The sequence below is a fragment of the Tachypleus tridentatus genome, chromosome 4 (assembly GCF_004210375.1).
Source record: "Tachypleus tridentatus isolate NWPU-2018 chromosome 4, ASM421037v1, whole genome shotgun sequence".
In the NCBI taxonomy this organism is placed as follows: domain Eukaryota; kingdom Metazoa; phylum Arthropoda; class Merostomata; order Xiphosura; family Limulidae; genus Tachypleus; species Tachypleus tridentatus.
This window is the reverse complement of record NC_134828.1, coordinates 37,336,283-37,350,839: the sequence shown is the minus strand read 5'-3', so window position 1 is coordinate 37,350,839 and position 14,557 is coordinate 37,336,283. Positions and strand designations below refer to the sequence as shown.

At 31.1% G+C, this 14,557-nt stretch overlaps 1 protein-coding gene across 11 annotated transcripts in view; it reads left to right on the top strand.

The window, feature by feature from the left end:
- The window catches only part of LOC143248863 (uncharacterized), a 29,332-nt gene extending 14,999 nt beyond the window's left edge, over positions 1 to 14,333 (top strand). For 8 of the 11 annotated variants that reach the window (XM_076497713.1, XM_076497712.1, XM_076497715.1 and 5 more), the window contains 4 exons: positions 4,192 to 4,275; positions 9,417 to 10,483; positions 12,735 to 12,978; positions 13,560 to 14,333. In XM_076497713.1, coding sequence (XP_076353828.1) covers positions 4,192 to 4,275; positions 9,417 to 10,483; positions 12,735 to 12,978; positions 13,560 to 13,662 — 1,498 coding nt within the window. In that variant the 3' untranslated portion in view covers positions 13,663 to 14,333. Of the gene's footprint in view, positions 1 to 160; positions 202 to 4,191; positions 4,276 to 9,416; positions 10,484 to 12,734; positions 12,979 to 13,559 lie in introns of all 11 variants that reach the window. The other 3 variants (XM_076497721.1, XM_076497720.1, XM_076497719.1) reach the window with 2 other exon arrangements.
- Positions 14,334 to 14,557: the final 224 nt, after the last annotated feature.

The following is a 14,557-nucleotide window of genomic DNA, read 5'->3' as shown; positions in this document are numbered from 1 at the left end:
TCTTAGCAGACTTTCAGTACATGTTCATGCAGATTTTCAGCAGATGTTTCATATATTTTCTTGCAAATATTAACGTGTAATTGCATAGAATTTCCATAGATCTTAGCAGACTTTCAGTACATGTTCATGCAGTGTTTCTTTAACTTTCACTTATACATAGGAACCCTTATCAATGTTCTCACATTCAGTTTCCAGTTACAGGTCAGTATATTTTCATGTAGTGTTACCTTCTGAGAATGTCTCAAATTCTCTTGTAAGTTTAAAATTAACATTAACTTCAGTTTGAGTGCATATTATTTGGCTTTTGCCTGTACCTTTGTTGAGTGTTTAAGTTCACGAGTGATTCATTAGTATATAACTTACCCCATGGGAAAGTGAATAATAGATTTTCTTGTAAAGTACACATTGTTGTTTAGGAAAGTTGAGTTGAGAATCAACTTATTGTGTTTGATTTTATTGTGGGGAAACACTGTAATTCTTTTTTTTTATATACACCTAAGTTCCAAGGTAAAGCACATTCATTAGCCAGAGTCTGTCTTTTAATAAAGTCTTTGTTGCTCTTGCTAGTACCTTTTGTGCAATAGTTTTTGCTGTTTGTTTGTTTGTTTTAGTACACTTTCAGATTACAGATTAAAGATTAGTTACTTGTGTAAATCTGCATGTCTTTTCTCATCCTTTGCTGCCTAACCATCATATCTGTTGAGAAGCACTTATTTACAAGATCCATGAACTTCCTGTTTTTGCGATTCTAGACTTTTCTGTCTTCCCAGAAATTCTCTAAATACCACACTTTTTTAGTTGAATTTATAGCCACTTAACAGATATGACACATTATAACCTCATTAAGCATATAAGAGTACACCTTTAGTGAACTTATGTGATAATAAATTAAGTTTCCTCTAACAAAACATAGGGAAAAGTTTTTGTGATATTCCATTATAAATTCTTTTAAACAGAATAATGTTTAGAACTATGTCAGATGGATCTGTTAGATGGTAAGAGATTTACTCAAGACAGCTCTTACAAAATAATACTAAACCTCAGATACATTGAACCAATGCACAGTAAAACATTGAGACTGGGCATAAAGTGTAAGACTAAATGTAGAATCTTCATTAAGACACCAAAAGCACAACAGACTGTTTCTCTTTTCAGAACAAAACCAAAACCAATTCAAATGACTTTTGAGATTATATTAATTAAGATGATGTTACAAACCAGACTAATTAAATACAATATTCTTTAGCATGTAAGAAATCTCACATTTACTCAGGGTGACCAGCAGTGTTATTCACCCAACTATTCATTCTTATATGTAGGACTGCAACCTCTAGATATCACTTTTACAACCACTGCAGGACACACCTGTTGACTTCTGTACACAACATATGCTATTGTGTAATATCTTTCCTGGCTGGAACATGTATTATTCATTTCAAGAACAACAAAACAACAAAAGTAGTTTGGAAATTAATCAATCATTCCAATTACTTCTCACAGATATGTTATGTTAAATCTACACATACACAGAACAGAAAATAAGTTCATAATACATAATATAATATTGCAAGAAAATGGAAATTCATGGTATATTCAAATAACCACACAGGAGATACAACCAACTCTGTACTACGTATGTGTTGTGGCTTGTTAATACTGTTCTGGCTTCATGTTGTTTATATATCCTCTGGAATATTTTCAGAGAATGTCTCTGACATATTAGAATATGTAGTTATATGTTCATAATTTTCTTCCTGATTGTTTATGGTGTTTAACTTCATAATCAAGTGATTGAGATGCCCATTGTCATTAAAGCTGTAGTAGTATCTTTTCCTTTTCTGTTTTACAGCTCTTGCACATTGAGAAACTAGTCTGTCTAATGCCAATCTTCACATTGTTGAGCAGTGTAATTTATATTCAAAGTGCTTAAACAGTGTGTGACTAATGTACCTTGGTAACCATCATGCATACAAATCTTTTCATGTGACTTATGAATTCTACAATTTTATCTGGAGTATCAAACCATAATCTGATCATGTGTTCAGAATATTTCTGTGCCAAATCCTGGGGCTTATAGTGGCTGTTTTGGTAACATCATCTCTGAAATATTCCATGTATAGGCTACTGAGTGCTAACAATAGAGGTGAGCTTCTGGCTAGAAATTCTTGTAGTTGGTAATATTAATCTTCATGTTGTGTTGATACAAAGTTTGTGAGCTTTTTTATCATGGTAATTGTAGTTGGTAGATATTTAATGTTTCAAAGGTTGGTATGTTAATTAATAAGTTAAATATATAACAGATGATCATTTTATCTTGTCTGTGTGGATTTCTTGGTCAATTGTGTATTTTCTACATAGTGAATAGAATTATTAGCATGTGAAGATATTTCACCTGTCCATGATGATGTCTACTATATATCTAGCCACGGGATGGAATGATAAATCCCTGCAGGTACCCATGAGAAGAGAAGATAACCTCACTTATAAATTTTGGATAAACAATAGATGTATAAGATGGTGCTATGGTATACTTTTAGTTGTTTCATTATTTCTCGTCCAAGTTCATCTTGATGTTTCTTGTGGAGTTAGTTATTTCTTTGTATTGGAGTTTGAAGCTTGATGATGTATTCTTTGTTTATGGCTCCAGTTACAGTGTTTCATGCTTTGTCTACTGTAAAATTATTATGGTATTGCCTTTCTTTTGGCTCATGAGAGCAGTTTTTTTTTCTGTTTTGGGGGTATTATAGTGCACTTTCAAAGCAACTGACCTTATTTTAATATCAATTTTTCTACTAGATTATAATTTGTGTTTTCTGTGGATTTTGATACATATATGATAAGTATATTATGTGTTAATGCAAAATTTATTCTTTTACCTGTTAATATAAGGCCTTTCAAATTCTATTAACAGTCATCTAATGTGCATTTTTATCTGTCTTTTGTTTGAATATTTCTTGCTTTAAGAATGGATAAGTGAGTATAATTAATGTGAATATCTTTAGTATGTATGTTTGAAATTTGAATAACTGTATCTTGATAGACCCTACACTGTCTGTTATATCATCAGTCTTTCAAGACACATAATTAGTGTTATTTTGTATCTTGTGTTTGTTTGTGTGATTTATATTTAATCCTATCTTGGAATTTGACTTATATTAATTTTTTAACATTATGTGATATTGATAGGTGACTCCACCCTTAGTCCTTCAGAAATTATACTGTTTACATTTATGAATGAAGTTGAAATGGTTGTATGTTCCAGTTAGCTTAAAGTTAAGTCTTTTTTTTTTATTTCAAAATTCTTTACAAAATCCAGGGCTATACTGGATCTTTAAGTATTTATGAGTTGCATTATTTATTAGTAGTAGGAGATGCTGATCACAAATTAGCTTTTATCCTGCTTTTAATTTTATAACCTGCTCCAGATTTTACTTGTTTCTTTGGTGGTAGAGGCTAGGATTTTATCCTGGTTCTTAAAGATAAGGCCAATATGTTACCAACTCTAATTCCTAGTGGGAATTAAATTAATTAGCTTATTTAAATTCTTTCAAGAGTCATATCCAGGTTTTTCTAACTTCTGTGTAGGTTCAATGGCTTGGTTTATGTGCCTTAATTTTTCATGAAGTAAGACTTTAAAATATAAACCTCAGTTGTAAAATAGAACTTGCTTCTGAAACCAGTTTATATTATACCTTTTACATCATTGCTGTAATGTAAAAAATATTCCTACCAAACAGTTGGTTTACAACCTTAGGAAAAACAGCACTTGTTTTAAAATGATCCAATAACAAATAAACAGATTCATTCCAAAATTTTGTTATAATCTATTTACATTAAAAGTTAAAAAATTGACACTCACTAATGGGTATCTTTTGCCAGATATTTCAAATATTTGTTACACGTGAACTCTGGAAAACCACCTGCTTATATTCATTATTGAACTCATTGCTGCTATCTTTAGACATTGTGTTTTAAGCCTGATAGAAAATGAATGGAAAACCTTCATCAGCTACTAATATGAATAAAGTAACTTCTAAACTATATCAAAAACTTTTAGACATTGACAAAAGTAAGACTGAGCATATTATTGGAAACAGTCAATATTTTGCCTTAAAATAACATTTAAACATATAAAACATATAAAATATTTGAATGTTTTTAAACTAATTATAGATAACTGTATTCTTTAAGCTGTGATGATTCCTCAATCAAATTGTCATGGAACAACACAAAAGATAAGTGTGGTGAATATTATCCACTCTCTCAACCAGTGAAGTAAGTAGTTTCTTCCAAAGTTTATTTGTGTATATAAAAACAGAGCATGGTATTCAATAGTCCCCAGTTTTCATTTAAATTCAAAGCAGTTTCCCACATTTTACAAGGAAGTTATTTTGTGTTTTGTTTGCACTAGTAGAAAAATAAATAGTTGATTTCATTTTTAACATTTATTTTAAATTAACTTTGGGACTTCATTGTTTTAGTAGTATATTCAGCATAGTAGAATAATTTCAATATCAGACAATTCCAATGTTTTGCACTAATGTATTTATGCAGTAAATTCCATGTAATTGTTACTCATATCTTGTGATGAGTAGATGAATACAGAGTTTTATCAATAATTTCAGCAGTGTGGATAATAATTAAAATACAATAATTTTTGTGATTACTAGTAATTAATTTTCAGAATTAAAATGATTATATATGGTATTTTATGCTTGTAAGTTATAGGTGGGAAATAATATGTAAAAGTGTTTTTTTTATATTTCTATGGTATGTAGATGCCTGAGTATTTTTTTTATTAGTTTAAAAAGATTGTAAAACCTGTGTATGATTTTCATTTCTGTATTAATAAAGTGCTTAAGGTAAGTATTTATCTGGATTTGTCATTTCTTTTATTAAATTTAATTGTGTAATTTAACTAACAAATGTGTGGCTTGGCTAACCCTCCTTATAATTTTAATTCTCACAATCGTGATTTTGGGCATCCTTTGATTTAGATGAGTTTAACATCATGTGTTTTAATCATTTGCATTTGGTAGAACATACATTTTAAGATGTGTGAATTGATTAGTATAATATCATTCAAACTCACACCTTTAATGTTGTAGAATTCAGCACAGTTTTAATTGGAAGTACATGTTAGTAGTTTATAGTGATGGATCAGTTATAAAGCAGAGAACTTAGAATGCTAAAAAATGGGGTTTTATACTTGCAGTAAGTGAAACACAAATAGCCCATTATACAGTTTTGTGTTTATCAAAAAACAAAACACTTTCAAGCTGAAATTATTTTTCACATTCAGACATAAAGATAACTCAAATATGTGCACATGAATAAGTATTAGGAGTTAATATTATTAGTATTGTTTATGAATAAACTTTATGAACTAGTTGTCAATAAACATGTGCTGCAAATGCTACTAGAGATGCATTCCTGAAGGTACCAAGAGTGAGGGAAGGAGTCTCTAGGTCATCTGTGGCTTACCTGGTCACCAGAAAGGACAATCATACACAAGTATCATTAAGACTGATACAAGAAAGTGAAGTTATGGCTGCAGTTACTTCAGCTAGTATGATATAACAGAACCTGATCCAGATCTGGCTGCCAGCCTAAACAATTGCAGCAGTTGGCTTGTAAACATTATTGTGGTGGGTGGCTCACATACCTATGGACTGGGTGTCACACTGATATGTGTCTATAGTGATACATAAACATGAGATTAAGTTTCTAATAGATACTCAAGCAACCAGAATCTTATTCATTCCTGCTGTGTATCAGGCAGTCTGTGGAAAGCCATTACCTTAACCACTTAACATCAGCTTTGTTTGGGCAAATAGTGAGAAACTAGATATGAATGAAGAGAGTTATCTCTCAACTTTATCTTGGCAGTGTTCCACACCACACAAATGTAGTTATCTCTGATTTTGGTTTAGACATTAGTATCTTAGGGATTGACCTACTGCAGAAATTGTCAACCAATTATACCTGTGTAGCAGGCAAACTGCACTTCTGCCACAAAACCATCCAATGTAAGTCAGATTGGGCAAAAGAACACTAGTGCACATGTACACATTGGGAGCAAGTAGTGATGCTTCCAAAAGTGGATGTGGTGTTCTCCAATGAACAGTTTAGTATGCTTGTGCCATGTGGTATGATGATAGAACAATGTTTTTTTACTTTAAAGGCAGAATGCACTTGCTCAGACAGTTATCTGTCCAGTTGCAGGTGCTAACCCATTATTTGTTTGTAACTGTGAACATTTGGTTATTCAGCTTCCTGCTGGAATAGTTATCAGTGTGGCATTGCAGCCACCATATCACATCCAAGAATGAATGTGCAACTTCCAGAGAAGCTGCAGTATCTTGTTGAAGATTGTTTCAGTACTCTGAACTTAACATTCAGACACCAACTTATGAATTGTTCAGAAAGTCTGCTGATGTTTCATAGGATCAGATGGCTGATTGTATCAAACAGCAGTCACCACATTGATACAGGTGATGCACATTCTATAAAACAAGCACTGTTCAAAATTTGTTGGAGCACCACAGATATTGAAAGTGTTGAAGGATTGGATAATAACCGTTGAAAATCACTTGCATAATTCCAATGGTGATTGTCAGAAATAAGGTAGGAATACCAAAGTTCTGTATGAATATTGAAAAGGTGATTTCAGTTAAACATAGCAACCTTTCATTTATCACATGCAGATGAATATCTGAATGCATGGGAAGATACTCTTTGGTTAAATACACTATATCTGGTTTCAGGATACTGGTCAGTCTGACCTAAGATTGCATTTGCGCTCGTGAAAGATTGTATGAATTCCATATCATGCTATTCATTATATATATTGCACTTGCTGTGGAAGGAGTGTCTATAGATCGTGTGAAGATCACAATGATCAATACCTTGTCCCAGTTTGGAAATAAAAGTAAAATCTGCAGCTTTCTTGGCTCTATATGGTATTATCAATGGTTTGTGGCTAATTTCTTCAAAACAGTTGCATGACTATCTGCATTGACTAAAATCTGTGCATGTTTTATATGGATATAGTAAAGATGCATTACAGTCATTAAAGTTTGCCTTGGTTAAAGCCATAATTACCAGCTTATCTTTCTCAGTACTCGTCATGTATATGGATGCAATCTTTGTCACGACCATAGGATGCTATGGAGCTAGTAATCACATATGAGAGTCAAACACTTATTGTTCTTGAGTTCCAATATTGTAAGACAATGAAGCAATTGCTTGTGAGTATATTATTTCTCAGATATTACCACTACTACTCATATAGTAGCGAAATTATGACTTGAGTGGACCATACATGACTGGAATGGCTAATGAACTTTAAAAATGTGGTATAATTGTGCACTAGATAATAACATTGCAAAATTGCACCTTCATTGTATAATACCTTCAGGTCAGCAACACAGAAACAACAATGGGTTATCATGCCAGGCCAGTAAGATAATGCCCATCTGTTGAATGTGTACAATCTGGACACTGACAGAACTAAATGGTAAGAAATGAATAGAATAAGTACTTTCCATATATCATGATGGTATATCCCACAACTAATTAGCAGTCAGTTGATTGTTCTCCACATCTCCTGGTGTTTGAGTAAAAATACAGATTTCATCCTTTCCATAACCTGACTGTCAACAACTCAATAAACAGTGAGTTACAGTGGCAATGTAACCTGGGCATCAAATATGTCAACATGCTTAAACTGTTTACCATCAATGAACCTCTAATGATCTGGTTACTCAAGATCCCACTGAAAGATGAGCAGTTTGACTCTGATTATGAAAGCACTGTATCATATAATTTAATCTCGGATAATGAGGAAAAGACTATTAGTACATATCTGGCTGTTTGTAAATAGTCAAATGCTGGTAGAGAAGCTGATGATTAGTTGAGATGCTGTATTCATGTTAGCATTATCTTGTTGATTGTAGGAGAGGAATACTTTTGTGTATACCTCTAGTTTGAAGTTTAATTTTGCTGTTCAGAATTGGGTCTTTGGATAACCTGCCAATAAGGATATGGTCTGGTGGTCACGACACTTGACTTGCAATTTGGGTCATGGGTTTGAATCCTGTTTCTGAATATGCTCATCCTTTAAGCCTAAGGAGTATTTATAATGTTAAAGTTAATCCTACTCTTTGTTGGTAAAGAGTAGCTCAAGAATTGACAGTGGGTGATGTTGACTCACTGCCTTCCCTCAAGTTCATCACTTCAAAAATAGGGCTAGCTTGTGCAGATAGCCTTCAAGCTACTTTGTACAATATTCAAAACAAAAAAACAAAGTAAATAAGGAAAGAGGATATTTATGACTTAGTACTGTTATATATGTTCCTTCCATGATTAGTATAAAGTATACCTTTATGAAAGTTATGTTCAGGTCATTTTTATGCAGGTGTTTTGCATATTGCTGATCACATCTGTGTTAACTACATATCACATGATTGTAATCTTTGTACATGCTGTAACTTTCATTCATAAATTTTAAAGTGTCATTTCTTTATGTTACTTATGAAAATGTAGTTTGTTAACAGGTAATACAAAAACCTGTACCAATTGTGCATGTAAAATAGTGGCTTAACTATGTAACCAAAGGGATTGTAGAACACCATAATAGAACACAAGTCCAACTACAACTATATGTAAGCAAAGGGATTGTAGAACACCATAATAGAACATCAGTCCAACTATAAGGGGGAAACCTACAAAATTATTCTCTTGACGTTTGTTTTGTTGTTACATTCTTATTCTACTCTTACCTTCAACTACAGCAGCAAGTTTAACTTGTAATAAACATAAAAGCCAGCTAGTTGGTATTAAAAACTTCTGTGTATAAAGATATCCTGTTATTTGTTTACTTGTATATTTCTCTTTCTTTCCTATCTATCTCTAAAAGTATTACATTGCATAACATTTTTAAAACCTATGTTTTGTCAGATACTTGATTAATCTATAAGACACCAGCAAACTTGCATGCCATGTAGGTAAAGGCATTGTATTATGAAATAAAGAAAAGGAGAAAATAATTTTATCTTTTCTGAAAGTTGTAATGTGAATTCAGCTATGGCATATAGAACTGCAGGCTATAGTTTATGAGGGTTAACATTTCATTTACAACAGTTATGAAGTCTCACAACACAGTTGGTTACAGATTTCTTCACACGCTTAAATGACACTAAGTATAAGATATGATTTGAGAGGAAAACTATTCCATACAACCTGCTCTCAATTTTTTTAATAGCTTGCTTTGTGAAAAATAGCATTAAAAGGTACAGTTTGTGAAATGTTGGTCATAATAATGCACTATTCTGAATCTAAGGAAATTATTTTAAAATTTAAAGTTTGAAATTCATTCAACCAGCATAAAAATTGTACAATGTTTTCATTTCCAGAATAATTCCAAAGTTTTCAAAGAAGAGAAAGATAGAGAACACAAACAATGAAAAGAACAAAGAATGTAATATGAGCTGTGAAAACGTTAAAGACGTCACATGTATAGAAGAACTCAAAAGTGGAAGTAACAAGTGCCTTCACAGTCTGAGAACAAAAACTGGTAATATTTCTCATTCAACTTGTTTATTCACAGAAAATTCATATGATAGAAATACATTTGTGGATGAAAATATGAAGACAATTTCCTTCAAAGAGCCAAAAAACTCCCTTTACAGTACAAAAAAAATGGGAACGCAAGAAACTGATAATGAAATTAAACACTCGCCTGTAAAAAACACTTGCCAAGGTATATCAGAATACTTATCAGATAGTACTGGTATTGAAAAGATTAAAACTGATAACACTGAGAGCTCAGTTTGTCAAAGCCTCAACCAAAAAGGAAATCTAACTTCTGAACAGTTTTCCCATTACAAAAATAATGCTCAAGAAATGGGCATTACACATAAACGTCATATACCCTGCACTCAGAGTTTGGAATCTGAAAGTGAGGCTCGATCAATTGATAACTGTGGTGAAGAAAGCACACACAAAACAAAGGTTACCAAAGGAGAGATATCAAGTCTTGGAACAAAGGAAATAACAGAGGTTGGACACAAAGGTTTAGCAGCTGTACTGAATACAAAAAATGAAGCTCTTAATGCAGAACCAAATGAATCAGACTTTATAAAGATGTTTGAACTTGGGAACAGTATAAATAATACTGAAACTGATTCAGATACATCAAATGTTACCGAAAGTATAAAAGAATGGATAAAAAGTGACAATTGTGCCAAAAAAATTGATAAAACATATTGTGAACCAAGTACAACATTTAGTGTTACAAATTGCACAAAGCTTGAAGAATCCATAACAACTGCTACACAAAAATTTGCAAGTAGTAATGAGGATGAAACATCAAAAGCTACAGATCCACTACTACCATCCAGCCATTGTCAGAATACAGTTATAAAAGTTGGAAGTTGTTCTATAGATCCTTCAGTCAACAAGGAGAAAAAAGGAATTTCAGGTAATAAGGAAAGTTAGTTGTTGATATCAAAGATATTAAGTAGTATTAATAGTACTTTACAAAACCTTGAAAGAAATAACTAAAAAAAAAGTTGAAATATTTGCATTTTTTAGTAGTTTGTTAGTGGACATGTTTCATGAACAAACTGTCAAGTAGTTTTTACCTTTTCTTGTATGTATTATTATTACTTATCAGTATCTTTTATGTGGAGTGTACAACAATATTAGGTAAGCAGACATGCCATCCATAAAACTGAACCACCTTATTATTACTGTAGAACAATATAATCACTTTAACCTTTTCCGTACGGATCACTGGTCAAAGGCTATGTCATCGAATTTCTTGACTCGTATTCGCAATTTGTATTGAACTACTATTTTATGAATTTATGCCATTACATTTGATTGGTATCAAACTGAAGATTATAACTCAAATTTTCATATTATACATAATTTAATTTCTTAATCTGAAAGAAAATATTGAAAAACATATCTTCAATTTTTGTGTCACATGATATGTTAAATGTAGTTCTGATTCAAATTGGATGTTTATGATATCAAAATACAAAGTCTGTAGTCTTGTACAAATTAGGAACTCAGATTACCAGTACTGACAAGCTAGAATAGGAAATAAGAACTCCCTATCTTTTATATTTGCGTTAATATTGCTTATCTACTGAATCAAACACAGTGGCCCCATTCCCCTATTTCCATTTTTGGAAATGGTCTCTTACACACTGTTACTTGTGTATATAACATGTTAATAACCAATGAAAAGTTTAGAATACCTACTTAGTGGTTTTCTCAGCCACTTTCAAATATAATGGCTTCACTTCTTTCTCTGGAGACAAACCATCATGTTGGTAGGTTTAGTTTTTAGTATTTCAAAATTTAATATTTTTTGGACTCAAACACAACTAAGTCAGTGAACTTTAAATATTATAATGGAATTCAATGGTATCAATATATTAATTTATGATTTTTTGCATATTTCAGATGTATATATAAAAAAACTAAAAAACAATTATTCTCTCTCTCACATCTTCCTTGTGAAAAATTACTTAAGGCTTGGCAATCTGTAACAAGCAGCATCCATGTACAAAGGTCATATCTAGAGATAATTGTTTACTTCACTTCTTTTTTTTACTGTTCTATGTTTTAAGAAAAATAACCTTTAAAAACTTTTCTTTGTAAATAGTAGTGATGTATAAACATATATATATATAATGTATTTTAAATGAAATATGATTGTTTTTTACAAAATACTAATGCACTAACACACATCCAAGACAGATCAATTTGTAAAGGTCCATTTTATATTCTCGAATAAGGTAATATGAGTTACATATGTTGCAGCATTTTAACTTCTGTGATGTTACCCAGTAATGGCTGAAAGGTCAATATAATAAAAATAATAAATATATATATAAATTTATAATGTTATAAGATTTAAGGTATTTAGACCAGACATTTGAGTTATAGTTTGTAATAATTCTAGGAAGAAAAAATCATAATTTATATTTATTTCCTAATTTTTTATGGTGATTACAAGATGGGTCAAATCTGCCAAACATGTACATAGACTGTGATTCAGTAGTGAAAATAATAAGATAAACTATTCTTTGATAGATTGTTTAGGCAGAGTATTCATGATGAAACTTTGTTGAATAGATGGCAACTGCCTGTTGCAGAGACACAAGTGTAGAGAACAAAGTTTCGAAAGTCTTCCGCCTTTCGTCTTCAGGTAAGACCGACAACACCGACATACACACTGACCTGAAGACGAAAAGTTGAAGACTTTCGAAACATCGCCCTCTACACTTGTGTTTCCACATCAGGCAGTTGCCATCCATTCTACAAAGTTTCAAGATAAACTATTTTATAATTATTTGGAGGTTATAAAAATTTCACTTGGGAAATTTTGAAAATTTTTAATGCATAAAAGTATTTAGTAGAAGAATTAAAATCAGTCTACATGTTGGGTAGTCAACATTCTAAAAGAAAACAGTTTACAAAAAATTCTTCATGCTTAATTGAATAACATTATTTTGTCTACAAGTGCCTTGTCATGTTTACTAATAACTGGCAAAAATTTGTAAATGTGTACATTATCAAAAATTATAATGTAATTACTTTCATGGTTATGAGCTAGGTGGATTTCACCCAACCTATAATGAAAGGGTTAAATAGTAAAGGTAACTAAATTATATATTTCTATATAACAGTTGATTTAGTACTTTTAACTCTTGCAGTTCCTTCACCAACTGAAGCAAGTGAATTTCTTGATCTGGAATCTCTTGAAATAACATCCCAGTTTAACCAGATGGAACAAGAAACCAAACAGGCATTAGTTAACAATAATAAAGAATTCATTCTGCCTCCAGTTGCTTCCTATCCTATTCAAGGTCAACAAAATGAGCCAGTTGGAAGAAGTATCACTGTGCATCATGGAGAATCCCTTGCTCTGAACATCATCAGTGAATTAAATGCCTTAAGGTAATTATAATATTAATGTTATATTACAGTACTGTGTTGAATTTTTGTTATAAATGTGAAAAATCATTTAAAATTTAATAAACAAGCAAAAAAGTAAACATTTATTTTGTAATCTCAATTTTTTTTATAATATTAAGTACTTTGTAACTGTATAGGAACTAATTTAGCTGAGAGGTACTAAAAACAAGTACCACCACTTTTATTCAAGCTTTTTATAGATTCATATTTAGCTACATTTTCAATTGTAAAAAAATAATGATAATAATAAAAATCTAAATTTCCCCAATTTTAATAACATTTTCTCAAATGATACATCCCCCCAAGTGTTTTAGTGACAAACTTCAGGGCTTATAAGATTTTAGTTAAATACTTATACTGTAGTTTGTGTAAAGATGGCTGAAACTTTCACATCTGGACCTATTTGGGCCAAATGGCAAAATCAGATCAAAATTGATAATATTTAAGAGAGTTTGAAGCACCTGCAACTAGACCACATGAAACCAATGAATTAATAACAAATACTCCTTCAATTAAATTATTAGTTATACAACAATATTTTATTGTTTTTATCTTGATTTCAGTCAGACAGTTAACAGAATTCAAAAAGAGATGGAGAACATAAAAAAAGGCATGCCATTATCTCAGTCTTTCTGTAACAGGGGTAAAGTAAGATTAAACTGGTAATAATGTTATCTTACATTATATAAACTTTATTGACAAAAATGTTACCTTAACTTTGAAATATATTTACACATTATGATCTTGCATACTTTTCTAAGAGAACTGTCTTTTACAATTGGTATTATTTTAAAAATGTTTAAATGCAGTTTAATTTGATAGTATTAATTTTCAGGTTAACCCAACACTAGGTCTTTTATTATCTTTGTATGCTCTGTTTTACAAATCTTACTAATGAACCCCAAGTTTTGCAAATATACAAATTCCCTCATATTTCTGTAAAATACTTTAAAATATATATATTTTGAATATTGTTGTTAAGACTAGTCATACTTTATCATTATTTCATTAACATTCACCTGTTGTGTACATAAGTTATAAACAATTTTGTATGAAAAAATTAGTGTCAGTGAAGTGTGTGTACTGGTTATACCTTTCTAGTCTTCATCAACAATCTGAGAGAAAGTTTTGTGTTGGTTGATAAAATACAATGCAGCAAAAATCCACCCAAATTATTTTATATAAATATGAAAATGTGTTTCTGTCAAAACATAATTTAGAAATTTGTAGCATATTAAATACACAGATATTTATTCTAGTTATAAACAGCAATGTATTTATTTATCAAATAATTGTTTATGTACAACTTTCAGTAAAAATGTTTCTGGTGCTATAAATATACGTGTGTGTGTGTATATATATATTTATCCATCTTGAGTCTTGGACGTCTTGTGGTTCACACTGGTCCTCTTGCAAAAATTTTTACAGTAAATCAAAATCGTCTCTCTGAACAAAAATTGGTAATAATTATGGCAATAGGAAAACTATATATTAGCACAATTCACAAATACTTATTGTTTATTCCATTTCTTGTTGACATAGCCTCCTTTCAGTGGTTTAT